General features: G+C 41.6%; 2 protein-coding genes across 4 annotated transcripts in view; one reads left to right on the top strand and one right to left on the bottom strand.

Moving 5' to 3' along the window:
- Positions 1-6: 6 nt before the first annotated feature.
- On the bottom strand, positions 7-14,321 carry C1H14orf119 (chromosome 1 C14orf119 homolog). Of its 3 annotated transcripts, none has more exons than XM_075211434.1 (2): positions 14,218-14,321; positions 7-785 (listed from the first exon to the last, which is right to left on the bottom strand). In XM_075211434.1, exon 2 carries the CDS (start codon positions 780-782, stop codon positions 435-437), a length of 348 nt encoding a protein of 115 aa, XP_075067535.1. In that variant the 5' UTR covers positions 783-785; positions 14,218-14,321; the 3' UTR covers positions 7-434. The 3 variants fall into 3 exon arrangements, with proteins under 3 accessions (XP_075067535.1, XP_075067528.1, XP_075067540.1); XM_075211427.1 differs by lacking the exon at positions 14,218-14,321 and adding an exon at positions 13,835-13,952; XM_075211439.1 differs by lacking the exon at positions 14,218-14,321 and adding an exon at positions 3,015-3,754.
- Positions 14,053-15,359, top strand: part of ACIN1 (apoptotic chromatin condensation inducer 1) — a 59,284-nt gene continuing 57,977 nt past the window's right edge. Inside the window, exon 1 of the mRNA XM_075211394.1 lies at positions 14,053-14,190. Coding sequence (XP_075067495.1) covers positions 14,053-14,190 — 138 coding nt within the window. The remainder of the gene's footprint in view (positions 14,191-15,359) is intronic.

Raw genomic sequence — 15,359 nt, 5'->3', positions numbered from 1 at the left:
ACTGAATATACGAGAATAAATTTAATCACCTTTACATTGCTAAAGACAAATCCAAACTCTTGCCGCTACAATTTTTACTATTATAGAGTAAAGGAACCAAAAGATGTCAGGGTAATAAGTTTATGATCAATTTCCCACATTCAATAATTGCTTCATCAGATGGGCTACTTCTGTTAGGCCTAAAATAACTGTCTTTGGTTACTTTTATATCAACATATTCTAGCAGTAATACACGTTTATAAATTCTAAGCAGCGCCAACAGTGGAGTTTAACAGTTTTCCGAGATCAATGATGCCTGCAAAATGATTCTGATTTAGATCCAGCACATCTTTCACATGCCCCCCAACTTCTCCCATCAACTCAATCAGCTCTTCCATGAGTCACTCCCACTTTTGAATTTTCACATCCTCAGCAACCATTCATGATGTTGACCATCAGTCCTTGCCTGCAGTTCCAGCCACCTCCTTGTAAAACAGTGCCACAAAATCTTGGTCCTGCTGCTCTAATCGTCGCAAAAATTCATTCCTTTCATCCTCATCCCAGCCCTGGAACCACTGATCCCACAGTTTCATTTGGCACTGAAAGATGCTGGGTGGTGGAGCAGAAAGGTTCAGTGAGCCCATTCCCTCAAGGAGTAAGCACAGTTTTCCAGGCACTGCCTTGCACAGCATATCCTGAAGAAACCATTTGCGCTGTGACTCTGTCCATTCAGAAAACCAATGAAGAAGGCAGTGCATTTCCTGTGAAGGGACATATGAGATAGGGATAGCCTCCTCTGTCATTACCTGGAAAATAAAGGCACACACTTATAATGAAGTTATATCTGACACATAGCAATGCAGTAATATATATTATGATTGTCATGGAAGCATAAGACTGGGAAATTAGGAGCATTGGTCCTTTGGAATCAGGCAAATGGGAGTTTATTATTATTATTATTATTATTATGAACATACATTTGTCTTGAGGAAAACACAAAGTAAAGGTAAATAATTTGGAATATAATGGGGCAATTCATACAAATTAAGACAACATGACCACAAAGTGTAAGCCTCAGTACACAATGTAATATAGAAACCACTTTACGTCCACAATGGTTTTACGGACCAGTATACAACATAACAGAGCAGCATAATACGTAGTACGAAGAGAAAAAGGCAACGTTGTCTGTGCTGCAATAATTAAAGCTCTTTTGCTTATTATGCTGTGATACCATATTGCTGCTTTGTCATGTCATATCTCCACAACAGTTGCATCCCTTATATCTATGGAAGTTATACATTTGGGGTCTCTAACTCAAAGGTGAAAACCATCCACAAGGTCTTCCCTTTACTGACTAGCATATGTTCAAGCAAGCACATATAATTTAAAAATAATCATTCTACAATACATTGCAAATGGACATATACAGCATTCTTTAATTTTAACTTCAAGGGCCTTGGCTTAGTGAGCACAGGGCTGAGCACACAGCAACTCCCATGCAGCACAAGAGCAAAGCCAGAAACATAAGAGGAAGCAGGTTCAGTTGAGGTAGATGGTAGAGGACATGGTGCTTTTTTTGACATGTCTACAGCAACTGGTTTATTTTTCATCTACCAAGGGCGGCTTTAATATTGGTGGTTTATGATGCTTCTGCCTTCAGTAGACACAGACACACACACACACACACACACACACACACTGTAAGTGCATTTGGGCAGGGCCACCTTTACCTTGTTTTAGGTCATTGTATGTTATTTATTTCTATCATGATCCCCTCAATGTACAAAGTAATATATTGGTGCTCTATAAATAAAGGATATTACACTGACAATATATTGAAACTTGAACTTATTTAAAGACAATATGTAACATAAAAGTTGTACAAAAGGTGTTGCATGTTAACAGTATTTAAGTAATCTATAATTTAAAGGCCAATTAATAACAATTGGGCATCTTTTGACACTCTTCCTCTGGATTCCATGACTGACATTTCAGTTTATCTTGTCCAAGCCATGAACTATAGCTATTCCCAATAATGGTAATAAAATCAAATTCTATGCAAGTAGGTCTTCAGTTCTTTGTAAAGTGCATTTTTTGATCATTGTTTTTCAGTCTTCAAGTATTACATACATCCTTAGGATGATAAATGTTTCCCATTGTCCCCTATTGTGCAAAAATTGAGCTTTTAAATGTATACCAGAATAATTTTTATTTATTTTTTAAAAAAATACCACATATGCAACGGAAATTAGAATAATTAGTATTAATTTCTAATACAAGAAACTGTAATTCTTACACTTTGAATCTGTGGGGGTACATGTATGAAAACCAGCATCACACTCTCCAGTTGTGCTTTATTTTTACAATTACTGCAACACGCACAGTTCTCCTAAAAGTTAAGAGGTATGAATTTAAGGTGAATTATCACGAGGCTAAAATGGCAAACATAGCTCATATTACTGTAAAACATTTAGTAGTATTAGTTCCTAAAACGTGAGAAGGCTCAGATTATAGGCTATTCCAAAATGCATGAACTCATTTGATGTAGAATTGAAAATTGTCAACTTGAAGCTAATAAAACCTGGGGGTAAATGTATGAACGTGCGGGTTCTTCAACACCCGCGTGTTCAGCGTGTTCGGCGATTAAATTTCAAGCGGCGCTGCATTGTAAAGGGAAGTCTCCCTTTACAATGCAGCGCCGCTTGAAATTTAATCGCCGAACACGCGGGTGTTGAAGAACCCGCACGTTCATACATTTACCCCCTGGTCTCTAATGAGAAACTCTAGAATTGACCTGTTATTTAAAAGGTACATGAATCATATTAATTAGCTTTGGTAAACAGAAGATTTTGGCTGAGAAATAAATGAGACTCTACTGCACAAATGGTCTTCAGTAGATTCTTTTGGTCACATTTTTGCAGTTTTCTCCCCTTTTAAATAGCATGTGTAACTTTATTTTCATCTTCATTAAAGTCATTTTAAAGGAAGTGGTTATTGTCACTAACTCTGATCTTTATGAATATGCTACTGACCTGTTCCGTAGGCTACTACCATCGGCTTCGGATACCGACCCACTCAGACCGTATTCAGTTTGCCCAAATCTCGTAATGCTCCGGACTCTGCACCCAGGCATACCCTCCTATGGGTGCACTTCTACAGGATTAAGGAACAGATACTACAAGCCTCCTTGCCCTCTGCCCATACCCAAGCAGAAATTGGGGATCTCCAATTATGCCCAGACATTTCTGCCACTACTTTGGCCAAACACCGGTTGTTTCACCAAGTCACAGCAGCCTTAAGATCTGCCAATATCCAGTACAGATGTGGCTTCCCGACTAAACTACTGGTCCACAGAAATGGAGCTTTTGTGGTCATACCTCATGTGAACAATATTGCTGTTGAAAGATTGGGACATTGAGCTACTTGACCAGACTTCCACTCCCAAACCTAGTCGTGTCACCAAAGAATGGTCTGCAAGCACCATGTAAGCCTCTCACTGCTAACATCAAATGCGGTGAAGCGTGTTAACCTGTCTCGATTCTTGCCGATATTGGCTTGAACTCTGTATCCTTTCAGATAGTTTGTATCCCTATGTACTTCTGTAGGGGAAATTCTTATTCTTCCTCCTAGACACTGTTGTCTCCTTCCCTACAGAGGTGCCACATTCTTTAAATTGACCTAAGGTTTTACTTATTGCTCTTTTCTTATTGATGTTAAGATTTAAACTGTTATGCTATTGATATTCCCTGCCTTACTCAGTTGTGATACCTTTAGGTCTCATACCTATATGTATGCTATAGAATTGCTATACGTTAGGTGGGCTTATTTCAGTCTTGTTTATATATCTTGTTCTAGGTTATTTTCGATTAGAGTGCCCATGGCCCGGGCACATGCCCCCACATATACTACTTTTCTGCCACTTCCTTTCCTTCATTTAGGGTGCTATTTCAGTTTTTTCTGTCCTTATGCACCCTCCTATATTTCCCCGTCTTTCCCTTTCTTCCGTTTTGATTTTTACTAAGAGTTTAACAAACCCGAGGATACCTCGGTTTTTACCCAATGGTGTGCCCTAAAGGCAATTATGAGGGGGGTAGCAATTCAGGCTGCAGCTACCATTTGGAAAACGCAATCAGAGGTAAAGCCCAACATAAACGTACCCCTTTGGATCCCAAGATCAAAGCTGAGCTAACTGTCTTGTGCAGCAAAATTTTATGAGGTTTCTCTTTTATAGATCAACACCATGGCTAGCATCAAGAAGCGGTTCTACACACTGGATAATAGAGCAAACTGTTGGCCCGTAAATCTCGTGGAAAGAACGCTATCAACCAAGTCAAAGTTCTGTGCACTGCACAAGGTACCCGTCTCTAACCTGCTCAGCATAGCTAATCAGTGTGCTTCCTATTATAGGTGTCTCTACAATCTGAAGGCGGACACATCTCTGACCCAGCTATCTAATGAGTCTTAACAGGAACTCTCGCTCCCATCCCTGTCTTCTGAGAAGGCCTCGGCCCTGTGCTCGGACTGGATGAAGGATGAAGTCAGAGGTGCAATAAAATCCGTGAAATGTAGCAAGGCCCCAGCAGCTTCATGCACATTTTTACTCCTCCTTTCAGCCCAAGCTAACCCGTGTCCTCACTACATTATTTAATTCAGCCAGCAGATACACAAAATCGGCTAAACGCCATTCTCCCATAACGGATTCATCTGGTTCAGGTGGATTTTGTGCCTGGCAGACAGGCACCAGATAATACAAGGATGGTCCTAAACATTGAGACACATACACCAGTTCTGTCCTTTTTTACTGCTATTACGCAATGCCGAAAAGGCATTTGATAGGATCAAATGGGAATATAGGTCTGCAGTTCTAACCAAATTTGGATGGATTTTTTTTCTCCAAGCCATCTCCAGCCTGTACCTGTACCTTCGGCCAGGGTCTCCAGCAATAGGCTCCTCTTCCTTTCAAATCACCAACGGCACCAGACAGGGTTGTCCCCTCTCCCCACTAATTTTTGCGTTGGTAATGGAACCCTTGGCTATAAAGATTAGACTGGATGATGCAGTCAGGCAAAACTGTGTGGGGGCCAGTCACCACAAAATATACCTCTTCGCGGATGTTCCTGTTTATTACGGAACCCGAATCCTCCTTGCCTACATTATCCCGAATCCTGCAGGACTTTTCAGAGGCCTTTTACTATAAACGAAATACCTCCAAATCGGAGGCATTGGGGGTGGTCCTCCTGCAGGACTCGCTCCTGTCCATTAAATCACTATACAAATTCCAATGGTGCCCCACATCTACAACATACCTAGGCATACGCATTCCCCCAAATCCTATATCAGTCATTGAGTATTTAGACAGTTTTATACGCTTACTAAATCTTGTGAAAATTATGAGGTCTCTTGGTTGGGAAGAGTTGCTTCTAAAGATCATGTATTTGTTCTGTTACATCCCCTACCTTGTCTTCGGGTTTCTCCTCAATAAATTTGATACTATTGCATTTGGTTTTATTTGGCGTAATAAACGTCCTAGACTATTCAGAGAGCGAATGTTCTGTTTTAAGTTGAGAGGTGGTCTGGCCTTGCCAAAATTAGAAGGCTTATCAACATGCTGTCCTACTAGATCAACTCAGGGACTCCTCTCCATTCCCCTTGGTCGACCTCCTGTGGTTGTATAGACCCGGTAGATTGGTCTCCGTAACTATCCTACGTAGTATCAAAAACTCTCTTATTGTTTGGGATAAGATGATGCTCACCCCCAGACTCTCCTCTTCCCTCCTCTAATCTATCTACCCTGGCCATTTAACAACTCATGCCAGACATCCGTCTTGACCTTTGTCATAGACAGGGAGCTGGATGAATGCAGGATCTTTCGGGAAGCAGCTCACTTCTTCCCTTTTCCCAGTTACAAGCGAAGTATGACATTCCAGCTCAAGATTTTTATCTCCATATCAGACACTGGGTGCAATCTTACCCATCACATCCCTCAACATTGAAGCCTGTAAAGAGCAGTGGAGTTGATGAGGGCCTTGTATGTGAGGGTGAGTAGTTTGAAGAGGATTCTGTAGAGGAAGGGGAGCCAGTGTAAGTCTTGGCAGAGAGGGGAGGCAGGTGTGTAGGAGTGAGAGAGGAAGATAAGTCTAGCTGCAGCATTAAGTATAAATCATAGAGGAGAGAGATGTGAGCAAGGGAGGTTAGTAATTAGATGGTTACAATAGTCGAGAAGAGAAATGATCAGTGAATGGATAAGAGTTTTGGTTGCATCCTGGTAGAGGATAAGTCTGATACGGGTGATGTTGCGGAGCTGAAAGCGACAGGATTGGGCAAGAGATTGAATGTGAGGGGCTAAGGAGAGGGAGAAGTTAAGAACGACAACCAGGCAGCGGAGTTGGGGGAACAGAGGAGATAATGGTGTTGACAACAGTGAGAGGTCGGGAGGGGAGGAGACTCTTGATGGAGGGAAGACCATGAGTTCAGTTTTGGCCATGTTAAGTTTGAGAAAGCACAAGGACATCCGGGAGGACATGGCAGAGAGGCAATTGGGAAAGGGAGCGATCATGAGATGAGAGGTAGAGTTGAGTGTTGTCAGCATAGAGGTGGTAATGGAGGCCAAAGGAACTGATGAGGTCACCCAAAAAAACACAGGGCCAAGGACAGAACCATGTGGGACTCCTATGGTAAGAAAGGATGGATGTGGGTGGGGACCAGAGAAGGAGTGGTTGGAGAGGTAGAAGGTGAACCACGAAAGGACGGTATCAGAAAGGCCAATGTTGTAAAGGATGTGGAGTAGGAGAGGGTGATCCAGTGTCAATGGCCGCAGAGAAGTCCAGGAGGATGTCAAGAGAAATGGCCCCTGGATTTGGCCAAGAGAAGACCATTGGTGTCTTTGGTCAAGGCAGTTTCTTAGAAGTGGAGTGAGCAGAAGCCAGATTGGAGAGGATCAAGGAGGGAGTTGTCAGAGAGGTAGCTGCTGAGACAGTTGTAGACAAGCTGCTCAAGTATTTTCGAGAAGAGAAATGAGGCAGTAGTTAGAGAGTGAGGTGGGGCCAAGATTAGATTTTTTAAGGGTGAATGAAACAAGAGCATGTTTAAAAAGGATGAGGGGAAGATTCCAGTGGAGATGGACAGATTGAAGAGGAGAGCAATGTGAGAGCAGGCAGTGGGGGAGAGGAGGTAATGGGATCCAGGGGGCAGGTTGAGAGTGGAAAGGATAATAAAAAAAAATGGACTTAATCACCCATAATGCGGCCAAAGGAGCACAAAAGGTGGTGGCTGGAGGGAGAGGATGGTGCAGTAGTAAGTGTGGCAAAAGAGTGATGGCAGGAGGAGATATCGTGACTGATAGCATCAATTTTGGAAGTGAAAAAGGAGGCAAAGTCAATGGTAATAAGGGAAGATGGGATGGGAGGGGGGGCAAAGGAGTGTGATGAAAGTAGTAATTAGGTAGCAGGGATTGGAAGACTGAAAAGATGAGAGATTTGAATGATTTTTTAATGAGAGAGAGGGCAGAACAGTAGAATGAGAGGATGAACTTGAAATGATAGAAGTCTGCCAAGGAACAAGATTTCATCCAGTGGTGTTCGGCACTACATGTGCATTTTTGAAGGAATCTGATAAATTTGAAATGCCTAGGTTGCTGTTTTATGCGGTGAAAGTAGACAGAAGAGGCAGGGGGGAGTCAAAAGTGGTGGTGAGGGTGTGGTTGTAAAGTGAGGCCGTCTAGTTGGGGCGGACTCACTGGATAGAGGGGAGAAGAGAGTTTCAAGAAGCGAAGAAGAAAAATAGCAGGATCAAATCTGGGCATGGGCAGGAGGTAAGGAAAGAGTGAAGGAGACAAGATGGTGGTTAGAGTGGTAGGGAAAGTTGGAGAAATCAGAAAAAGGGGGTGGGCTTGATCTGGGTTGAAGATGATGGCAGGGGGTGAGGCTGGGTATTGGATGGGAACAATGAGACATGGTGAAAAACTAAGGCAGTAGGGAGAGGAAGAATAGATGGGGAGCTATTAGACTAGCAAATGGGTTGTAGTTAATATTGCATATATTCGACATAGGACCTGTATTTCTTTCTTGTTTGTATAGCGCTATACATCAGGCGATGGCCATAATATTTCTTTTAATGTTGATAGTATTAATAAAAAAAAACCAACAGTTTATTTACTATCTTGTTGTGGTTGAAAAAATGAGTGTGTAGTTAAGGGTCAGACAATCCTTTTTTTGCACTTTTTCTCTCAAATTAATATTTATATGGTCCTCGCAAGGAACTACAGGACTTAAAGGATCTGCTACTAACGTCCTAGTGCCAGATACCACAGGACACCTTCAGAGGTCTTGTGAAGTCCATGCCTCGACAGGTTAGAGCTGGTTTGGCGGCACAAGGAGACCTACACAATATTAGGCAGGTGGTTTTAATGTTGCAGTGTATCATTTTTGGAGAATCTGTAACATACTCATATACATAGTATATACACATTTGGTGAAAAACAAAAGGAGGGATACCTCACATTTTAAATGAATGTGTAAACGAGCACCTTTTTTGCTAATTTAATTTCCGTTACTGTGAACAACTTCATTATCGTTAACTTTTATGTATAAAGTTCTGACATATTACGCAGTGCTGTACAATGAGGGGATTATGACAAAAATTACCTCAATGACATGAACCAGAAGTTAAAGATCACCCTACTCAAATGAGCTTGCAATCTAAGAGGTGTGGGAAACACTTGAAACATAAAGTAGTGGAATAACAATTGTAGCTGCTGGTGGGGAAAGTGCACCTGTGGTGCAGCACAGAGGGTACAAGTAGAGAGAGTGTGGTAGGCGAGGGCGCAAAACATGAAAGTCACTGTAAAAAATCTTAAGCAGTCAGCTTTTGTCCACAATAACTGCTCACCATTTATCTTAACTAAACCTCCTTCTGGTTGTAGAAAAGGATGTTGCTTTCCTGCTACACAGGCACTCTTGTTATAATCTTTCAGCTTGGAGTAGCTGTGTGCATGCTTTTCTTTAGTATCATACTCACTGCCAAGACAGCTGTTGAGTTGACCATAGGAGGAACAGAGATGACAACAACGACAGTTGCACCCACTGGGTCCAGCAGCTGAATGCACATTATTTTCCGTAGATTTCCTAAACCAGTGCTTCTCAAACCCAGTCCTCGGGATCCTTAACAGTGCATATTTTCCATATCTTCTTGTTGGAGCACAGGTGTATTCAGTACTGACTGACACATTGTAACAGATCCACAGGTGGTACTAATTATTTCACTTGTAATCTGGAAAACATGCACTGTTAGGAGTGCTGAGGACCAGGTTTAAGAAGCACTGTTCTAAACAACCCTATCCTTAGTGTGATGACACTTCTCAGCACTGCCTTCACTAATCTTTAGCGGTTTTATATTGGTGAGGAAAATTATTATGTGGGAGGTTACGCACAGAGCTGATCTAAAGTGCAGCCATCTCCAACTGCTGATCACATGCCACTTGATCATCACGTCCATCACATTCATTGGCTGCTTAATAGTTTTCCTAATGAACACTATAATGACTACACTAAATCTATACATACAGATAGTAGGAAATTTTAATATGTCCTTTATTGCCCAAATCCATTACCTCACGAAAAGGAGTTTGACCCCTCAACTCGTAAATTTAGCCTTTACTACCCCTCCCACGGGGGGAAGGGGGGATGATGGAAGTTAACTGACTTCACTATTCTAATTTTTTGGTCAAATAATGTCAGTATACCAAATTTCAGGTCAATTGGATGAGCCCTTTCTGAGAAAATAGTTTTTTCCACACACACACACACACACACACACACACACACACACACACGCCTCTACACATGTGTGTTCATGAGGTAAAATTACCTCACGAAAATGAGTTTGAGCCCTACCAAATTTCAGCCCTTTTTGAATTTTTTCCCCCACACACACTAAGAATTTAGTAGGTCAGTGTATAACTCTGCCCAGCAGGTGGCGCTGCAACTTGTTTGTTTTTTTTCCCACACACAGACGCCACTAAGCATTTATATATTAGATAACATTTAATATTTGGCCTACAAGACATAAAAACCTTAACTAAAGATAAATCTTTAATGCCATAGTTAATCTGCATGTACATACGTCATTGTATTGGTAATCATACACTTTAAATCATAATTTGTTTCAATACCATGGACAGTACTGTTGCCAATAATAATACATTTCTAAAATGCCCATGGAGTAATTTACAACTTCAGCTGGGACATTCCTTCAAAGGGTACATCTGAGGTGATCCTCCGTGGTTGTCTTGTCTGCATAATTGATGCTTGTTTAAAGAAAAAACCTAGACACTTATTTCAGCGAGGTCTTGCAGTGTACATCAGTATATTAACCAGTTTACCGGATGACTTATAGCTCTTCCCCTGCCTGTTATTGGCACTTTACAGAAATGCCAGAGGTGCATGGCGACAGGTCAATGAATGCCAGATTACTGCTCACCACCACCTGCATTAATCCTATACACGTAAATCCTATTTAGAACACTACAGAAAACCAGCAAACTTCAAACTTATTACCTGTCTCCATCTCTTTCAAAGTCCTTTAAATATACCTTATGGAATGCACGTTGTTTGTAACAATCTTAACTCCATACACAATCTATTTCTCTCAAACAATCAAACAACCTCAAACGGTCTGGCAATAACAGAAACAGGGCTTACATAATCAGACACTGCCTCACCTACGGCCCTTTCATTTCACCCACTCCTCCAGCCCTGGAGGGAGACAAGGAAGTGGGGATTGACTACTTCTTTCCCCATTCATAGTTCTACCAAACGTTCCATCATGCTAGTCGGATTTTTAACCCATTCTCTATGCGTTTTGCTTTGAACTATCGCCCACTGGACTACACCAACAACGTGTTGAACAGGTCTCTGCTTAGGTCCCCCATTTCTTATCCTCTGACATCCCCAGCATCACGGGTGATTTTAACATCCTCATCGACACGCATTCTACTTGTCTTTCCAAACTACTCTCTCTAACTTGCTCCCTCAGCCTCTCCCAGTGAACTTACTACTGTGCACATCAGGAAGGCCACTGCCTGCATCTTGTCTTCTCTAGACTATGCTCAGTTTCTGATTTCCATAACACTCTTTTTCTCCACTTGGAGCATTATTTTATCAGCTTCAAGCACTCTGCTGTCAAACCGCTCTACCAAGTCTACCCCTACTCACAGAAATCATATCTCTATTAATTTTCAACAGTTGTCCACCTCTCTCAAACACCGTCTTTCCCCCCATTTCTACTTCTCCTCTCATGGCAGTACTACATTTTCACCAAATCCTAAAGAAAGCCCTTCAATTGGCCCCAGATACTCTTCATACTTTGTGTCGACTTTTATTGCTAGCCGTTGCACACTAAAGTAACACATCTTCAGAAACTTTTTCGTAAACCAGAACGTCATTGGTGTAAATATCGTATTTCTAGGTATACCGTTATCTACCATTGTCAAAATGCTCTGGGCATTGTTTGTTTAGCAATCTCCCATCTCTGCTCAGGCTTCTAACCAATAATGTAATTTTAACACATTTAAATCTCTTCTCAACACTCCCACCCCAAACCCTCTGACTACTATCAGTGTCAATGATTTTGCTTCTTACTTGAAGGTCAAGATTGATACAATCAGACTTGAAAAGGTAAATTCTTCCTCGATGAACAACTAGCTCAATTCCTCCCCAGCAACCTCTGACAATCTCTCTTCATTTGATACCACAAATGAAGAGGAAGTATCTACTTTCTTCTTATCTTCCCACCCTACTACCTGTCTTCTTGATCCTATACCCTCACAAATCAGTAGATCCCTGCCTCCTATGCTCATCCCAACATTAACTAAAATTTGTAATCTCTCTTTCTCTACTGGTATCTTTCAGTGATTGTTCAAGCACAGGGATTATTCCTATACTGAAAAAACAAAATCTCTCAGCTTCCATGCCCCTCCAAGCTTCTCAAGAAACTTGTGCACTTTGCTCGCAGCTCTGTGATTTGCGAGCAGAAAGCCGGGTTAAATCTACCGTAATAACAGTAATAGGTATAGCGCAGCGATACTCTGGGGGGGAATTGAATTCCCCCATTTGACTAACATACAAGGCCATCAACGAAACTAGACCAATTTACATTTCTTCACTTGTATCAAATTATCTCCCAAGCGGACACATCCGTTCTGCAGAAGATCTGTGCATCTCATCCACACATTACCTGCTCCCATTCCCGGTTGATAGCCCACTAAGCACTTTTTACCTTTGCAAACTGGCTGAACCTATATGCAATATGCACCACTTAGACTCATGTACCAAACTCCTGTCCTATAGATTGTAAGTTTGCGTGCTCTCTTACCTCTGTCTGTATTATCCACTATTGTTTTTATAATTGTGTTGGTTGGCAGTTGTAAAGCGCTATGGAATATGCTGGTGCATATAGAAATTAATATAAATAACTAATCCCACTGCTGCCTGAGGTGAGGTATTCACCTTATCAACTACAACAGATTTTTTAAGGTTTAATTTTCCTATACGTTAAAGCAGCAAACCCATGAAATATTAGGTGTGTCTTTTTAAAACAAATCACTGTGCCAGAGTATAAGAATCTCTGTAATTACCATGTTTCCTTGGTTTATTTCTTCCGGTTGCTATTAATGATTTATAATTCTGCTGAGTTTCCAGAGTGTCATGTGATTACCTTGGTAACCACAGTCACATGATGTAGTGAGCAGAGAGACTTTGCCATGCCCCTCTGAGCTCTGTAAAATCATTCCGCACCTTATTTCCCCTCTGCCTTCACATGGCATGCTGAGAGTATGTCTGTATGTGACTGGCATATATACCTGTCTATCCCCTAGAGAGATTTTAAAAAGGAGATCATGATTTGTAGGAAGGCAGCTTAAAATGTGTAAGCTGTGTACTGCATTCTTAAAAGTTACTTAACTTTCTTTCAAAGAAAAAAAATGATACATGGGATTGTTGCTTCAAATGCAGATATGTGCATTGATTTCCTTATATACACAAAGTATGATTTGCAATGCTATAATTATACTTTAAAAAACAGATTTAACCATAATATTTTGCCTTCTAAAACATGGTGTAAGTTTGTCTAAAACAATACTTTCACATTACTCGAAAGGTTTTCACATCTAAAAATTTAGATTAGAGAGTTCAGCGTCAAGCAAAGTTGCTTAAAAAACTAACTCTTAAGCTAACAATTTGGACTATTATGACATCCACATTATAAAGCATTTTACAATTATGTGCCACACGTGACACGACTTATATCCCAAGGTCACAATATGTGCTTTAGGCCCTATGCCCATTGGCATTTGATTTGCATTCAAAACACAAGTTCAAACGCCAGTGAGACGGTGTTTGACATGCAGTTGTTAGCTTGGCTTATCACTAGAATTCAGGAGGTCATTAAATGGAGCATTCTAAAAACCATGACAACTCAATCGCAAGTGGGAACAATGTGTTCCAATATTAGACCTGTGTTCTACAAGTGTTAAAAAAGCTCGTAAATACAAGTATATCAAAGAGGTAGCTCTGTATTTCTATGCTACTGTTAATGGGCACATGGATGACATTTTTTTGCAGATATTTACAGTGGCTTTTAAACTAACACTACTTAATGAATGACAAAATAATTTATTGTACTAAATAAAATAATTTTGAGATTGAAGATGCTTCTTGTAGTTCTTCAAACACTAACGAAACTCTGTTCTAGATAGTACGGGTTTATAGCTGGCAGCATTCAATAACACTAACAATACCCTTAATGTCCACTAGGTGTGGCTGTTGTTCTTTGAAATAATCGGAACGACACGACTTACTACTAAACTGCCGTCAGCCGTGGGCGGAGCCTCGTAGCTGAGCGAAGCTGACGTAACAGGAAGGAGGGGGAAGAGATTCTCCGACTGTACCCGAGCTCGGAGGCGGAAGTGCCCGAGGCTGACGTCACACAGCGGGATCGGCCGAACTCGGTCGTATAGCGCCCCGCAGCCGGTGCTCCGCTCTCTTACCGGGTTAGTGCTTAATTGGGGCGCAGAAAATGGCAGAGCTAGAGGATGTAACGCTGGACGGGAGGCCGCTGGACAGCCTTCGGGTCACCGACTTAAGAGCGGCACTTGAAGAGCGGGGATTACCTAAGAGTGGTCAGAAGAGCACACTTATGAAGCGGCTTAAAGGGGTAAGTCTATGGGTTTCTGCTACCTACCGCGGTATAATGCGCGGAAACGCGCACTCCCCACAACAATCTTCTTGCGCGCTCCCGTCGCCCCCTCCTCTTCCTTTGGCGGAGCGTAGCGCGCCTGCGCAGAGTGCAAACTGTTTGTAGCGCACACGCGCATTGGGAACAGGTTGATTGCGGCGCATGCGTGTTTGGTCTGGGGGAGGCCGTCTTCCCGCCCTTTCCCATTTAGCGTAGATTACGGGCGCGCGTCCCCGGTGTGGGAAGCGCCGCCCTTTAACTGCGTACCCGCGCACACACGGGACCGTGGCCTCCCCAAACACAAATCTATAAACACAAACTGAACGTGATGTGAGCTAGTTAGTGCAACACGGCTGCATCGTGGCTGCCCTGCACACCGTGCACACCAGCTCTTGTCATGTTCTCGGATTTAAATATTTGCAGGGCGTCGTTGGCAGAAGTGACTGATGACTAGTTCATCGAGACCCATAAATACATGTACACTCGTGTGTAAACTATGGCAGGCTTGTCTAGTATTCCATATGGCAATAGTGTGCACTTTATCTCTATGGGTCTGCTTGAGAGAAAATCTGGTACATAAATGTTTGTTTTAAATCCGAATATACAGTCACCTTGTTACCGTGGTCCTTTTACCCAATTGATAAAATTATTTTGCTATATTAATTTTTAGCAGTTTACTGGAGCTCGGGTAGTATATTGCAGATGATCATTACTAAATGACTACTATGCTTTCTACTATACTACCTTTAATCCATAATCCTAGTATTGATATAGGACAGTTAATAACATTTTGCTTGGTTCTGAAACGCCAGTAATATTTGGCACCTTTTATAGCAATAAGCCAGAAACCGAAATAAGCATGTATGTAAATTAGCAGTGTCGATCTTATTTTTTTTTTTTGGTTTACCCATTGCTCTTGGTCACGTAACAACTGTTTGGGGAAAAAATAAACATCATTGCTTATTTGTAAGGAGCCACATATCCTGCCATGCCAGTCAGTATACAAGTCACACCAATACTAAGTAAACCTAATAAAAACCTTTATGTGTAAATAGAAGTACAAAATATCCAAGTATAATTACAAGTAGATAAGGTCCACATTAATTGCATTCAACTTATATAGGGTCAAGGGTTTTGTAAATATATAA

The sequence above is a fragment of the Mixophyes fleayi genome, chromosome 1, assembly GCF_038048845.1.
Source record: "Mixophyes fleayi isolate aMixFle1 chromosome 1, aMixFle1.hap1, whole genome shotgun sequence".
In the NCBI taxonomy this organism is placed as follows: Eukaryota; Metazoa; Chordata; class Amphibia; order Anura; family Limnodynastidae; genus Mixophyes; species Mixophyes fleayi.
Note: the sequence above shows the minus strand (reverse complement) of the source record. Positions and strands in the feature narration are given on the sequence as shown.